The sequence below is a fragment of the Cyprinodon variegatus genome, unplaced genomic scaffold, assembly GCF_000732505.1.
Source record: "Cyprinodon variegatus isolate N-32 unplaced genomic scaffold, C_variegatus-1.0 Scaffold835, whole genome shotgun sequence".
NCBI lineage: Eukaryota > Metazoa > Chordata > Actinopteri > Cyprinodontiformes > Cyprinodontidae > Cyprinodon > Cyprinodon variegatus.
In genome coordinates, this window is record NW_015151288.1 from 64,491 (window position 1) to 68,767 (window position 4,277).

A 4,277-nucleotide genomic window follows, 5' to 3' on the forward strand; every position below is an offset into this window, starting at 1 on the left:
CTCCATTTTTCATTTGGATGAAATAATAGCTGCATGAATCATGACAGCAGACAAGCTAGAGGAGAGCAGGAGGCGGGGTTACCAATCTACTCGCTCTGGAGAGCAGAGTTTGCTGCTTTTAGATGTTGTCTCCAAAGTCTCCAGTAGCAGAAAAAAGTCGCTAGATTTGGCATTTTCACATAAAAGTTCTATAGAGGTCTGATACAAATAAATATAGCGCTAAGTTGGCAACAATGCTTTTCGTACAGTTTGTTTTCAAATGGTTTGCTGCTGTCTGTTTGGACCTTTCTAAACATGTGCAGCAAATGGACTGATCCAATATGGTGGACGCTGAAGGGGAATGTGCACCACATTGTGAAAGAATTTTTATCAAAAAAATTTAAATAGTTATATTAACCATACATGTAAACAGTTTTATGGGCCCCCCCGGAACTTGGTGCCCTAGACACCTAGAATTGCCTAATGGTAAATCCCCCCCTGCTACTGATACTACAGATGCTTCAGATATATATAGTCTTCCAGGTCCAGATGCAGCACTGTGTGATGTTGTGTTTTCAAAGATGTTTCACTTTGTCCCATAAATGTTCTTATTATTGCCCCTAATACGACTGGAATTGTGCTGGAATTATCTATTAGCCTACTTCGTGTTGTCAGACAGGTACCTTTCAAGCGTTTAATTGATTTTACAGGTGCTGGAGTTATCTGACCTTAAAGTGGTCAGAAAAATTGAACCAAAATAAGATTGATATGGAGAGATTTTGGCGCAGATGTGGAAAATGTGACACTAATGTTGAGATTTAGTATCTTTTGTGTGTTTCTGATGAGACGCTTTATCTGTGTGTTTGAAAGTCAGAGGAAAGCAGCCAGACTCAGTCGATCTGTTGTTTGGTTTGTTTATTAACAGCAACAACAGCCTCCATGCAGAATGAGGGAACAGTAAACTTGCACAGCCATGTGTGCTACTCGGAGCTCAGCTCTCACTGAGCTGGTGTGTTTCAGATGTCACACCACAGACCACAGGACAACATATCCCACAAAGCATCGGTGCAGCTTCAACCTGCACGCACCTGGAGCACCTCCAGTCATTTCATAGAAAAAAAAGTGACATCGTGTTTCACGTTAACCTGGCCAGAGAAACATCTGGATTCTTCTCTAAAATATACACACTCTGATTGTAAAACAGTGACACTGAGAGGTAGACAGTCCATCTAGAAAAATAGAGATGTGTTGCAAACATGAGACTCTTCAAATATAGAAAGCTGTTTACAGAAAAATATCAACAACAGGAGCACGACATTCTGACGTCGACATTCACAGAGTCTCTTTACGGCTTCATGCAGAAAAAGTTGGTTTTATTTTACAGCAGAGGCCTTCCTCCAGGCTGCGGGGTCACAGGGTCACAGAGGCCCGCTCAGCTGCTGGCTCGGTCCGCACCTGAACCCTCAGGGCACTGCAACAGCACCTGTACACCGGTATGACGTCACGTCTGTCCGGTTCTCGGTTGAAATCCGAAAAAACTTCCAAAAAAACACCTCCAAATGTTCGTTTGTTTTAGACGCCAGGCGCGTTCAGGGCCAGAGAGTAGGCGGCCATCATCTGGGCGCGCAGCTGCTGCTTCACGTGCACGCGCCCGTGCCTCTTCCTCTCGTCGCTGCGCGCGAACCTCTTGCCGCACACGTCGCAGGAGAAGGGCTTCTCCCCGGTGTGCGTGCGCGTGTGCGTGGTCAGGTGGTCGCTGCGGCTGAAGCTGCGCGCGCAGATGGTGCACTGGAAGGGCTTCTGGCCCGTGTGGATGCGCACGTGCCTGTTGAGCTCGTCGGAGCGCGAGAAGCGGCGCTCGCAGCCCTGCACGGAGCACGGGAACGGCTTGGGTTTGACGCCGCCCCGCGCGTGCGCCCTGCGCCCCGACCGCGGCTGCTTGGGCGCCCCCGCCGCCTGCGCGCCGCTGATGTTAACCAGCGGGAACGCGCCCTGCAGGAGGGAGGAAAGCAGGTGCGCGTCCAGGGTGGAAGGGGCGCTGCTGATGACGTAGTTACCGGAGTCCCCGCCGGTTACTGGAACCGGTAAACCCTTCAGCCAGTCCTCCAGCTCCAGCGGCTCCTGCTTCACTTCACAGCCGGGCTTCAGTTCGCTCTGCCCGGCCTCGGAGCTCAGCAGAGACTCGATGAAATCAGCCACATCCATCTGTTGCTCCAGAGCAATGAGCGGGAGGAGAGAGTCTGCAGCAGGCAGGAGCAGAGCGTCACTCCCGGGCGTGGAGGTCTGAGAGCAGCCGCTGCTGCAGCTGGAGCTCCCAAACTCTGATTTGATCACCACTGGTGCTGAAGCTGCGGATGCAGGCAGCTGCTCTGCAGCCGGAGGAGGGAGGCTGAAGTCGGGGGCGGGCTGCTGCTGCTGCTGCTGCTGCTGCTCCATCTCAGTGCAAATCCCCACGATCTCAGTGATCATGTTCAGGATGGCGTCTGCGGTGCTGCTCAGCCCCGCAGCCGCAGGCTCCGGCTCAGCGAAGAAGCTCCCGGTGTAGCCGAGGGATGGAGAGAGGGTGTCCGAAGAGCAGTCACTCAAATCGGAGAAGAAGTCAGAGTCTGAGGCGTCAGTTCCAGGAGAGAAAACTATAGAGAAAAAAGGAAGGGGGGGTTATTATAGCATAATGGCAGCCTATAGAGATACAGGGAGGATGCAGGTGCAGGATGCATGGGGGGTGATGGAGACACTCACCTTGGCTGAACGGTGATCCCACATCAGAGTCCCCCCCTTCACTGGGGCTTGAACCCACGCTGTCCACCCAGGCGCTGCAGGCGTCCTCAAACTCAGACATGAAGCTGTCGTCCCTTTCCAGAAGCATCCTTATAGATCAGATAGAAACGCTTCAGTTCGGGATTTCCCCCTTTTTAAAATGTCAGTGATAATCCGTGAGCTGATGCTGCTTCCAGGCAGAGATGCTGAGGATGCTGAGCTCTCTCCGCGCGCTGCCGCCTTTTATACTCTCCGTCTCCAAGGTAACTCCCGGCCTGCCGTTATTGGTCCACACCGGCGCGAGGGATTCCCCCCGCCGTGCCCCTTCGTAGCTGCCCAAATATGGACCGCTTCCGGCTGTGACGACGGGTATCCCCCATGCCTTAAAAGGACAGGCGGCAGAGCGACGCACAGGAGCGGAGAGAGGGGGTTTCCTTCACTGCGGCAGCGAGAGGCAGAGAGAGGTTACACAACAAGGGATGGAGGGATGAGAGAGGACAGAAAACACAGGAAATCTCTGGCTTTTTGACGCATTTCAGGGGAAACCACAAACTTAAAATCAGTCTGCAGCTCTGGTCAAGGTGTTTGGGGTCTGCAGGTTGATGGTTTTCATGCATTTGGAGATAAAAGTGATAAAGAAGAGATAAAAACAGGATCAAATATGAGGCTCATCCTCAGCCTTCTGCTGCAGCACTGCAGACACACATTATCACACATTACTGAGCCACATGTGACATTCCTGCACAGCCACATGCAGCTGCTGGGAAGTTGTCACCATGGAGACAGATGGAGGATTCAGGCCAGTTACATAAAAAAAGGTGCTGGATCTACTGGTTTTAACCTGAATCATCAAACCGGGCGGATGTGTGGGGACAGACACTGATCCGGACCGGATCTGGATGAAGAGTCGGAGCATCAGGAACATTATTTTGGGCTTCATTCGGCTGTTTTCAGTATAAACCATAAAAGGCAGCAGAGCTGTTATGTAACGCAGAGGCGCTGCATGTTTGAAGGATGCATGAAAACAAACTGGAGCTCAATGTTTCTCTGCAAAACTGAAAAAAGAAAACACTTTTTTATCTCAATAACACTTACTTTAAAATCCAACGACTGCTAAAGAATGTGCATCACCTAATATCCATTAATCTATGAAAATAATCAAATCCTCCAGGGATTTAATCCTGGTCAGATGTGCTAAAGCAGTAATCGTCCAGGATGAATCTGGATCAGATCCCAGAACCACCTCCTGTGCTAAAGCAGTAATCGTCCAGGATGAATCTGGATCAGATCCCAGAACCACCTCCATTAAATCCATGAATGCATAGCAGCATCATCTCTGGCCTGAGCTCCTCTCCTCCTCTCAGAGGGTAGCCCCGGCCTCCCTGGAGACCTCTGGGATGTTTCAGACTCCAGGTCTGCTCACAGAAGATGCATAAATACATCAACTCTCACTTTCACATTAAATTTTAGCCGATCTATGGCGCCTCATAAAGTATTCATTCTCCTTGAACTTTTTCAGAAGTTTATTGGGGGTTTATGTG

General features: G+C 50.5%; 1 protein-coding gene across 1 annotated transcript; it reads right to left on the minus strand.

Moving 5' to 3' along the window:
• Positions 1 to 889: 889 nt before the first annotated feature.
• LOC107099070 (early growth response protein 4-like) lies at positions 890 to 3,467 on the minus strand. Its single transcript, XM_015397039.1, has 2 exons — positions 2,719 to 3,467; positions 890 to 2,612 (listed from the first exon to the last, which is right to left on the minus strand). Exons 1-2 carry the CDS (start codon positions 2,843 to 2,845, stop codon positions 1,552 to 1,554), a joined length of 1,188 nt encoding a protein of 395 aa, XP_015252525.1. The 5' UTR covers positions 2,846 to 3,467; the 3' UTR covers positions 890 to 1,551.
• Positions 3,468 to 4,277: the final 810 nt, after the last annotated feature.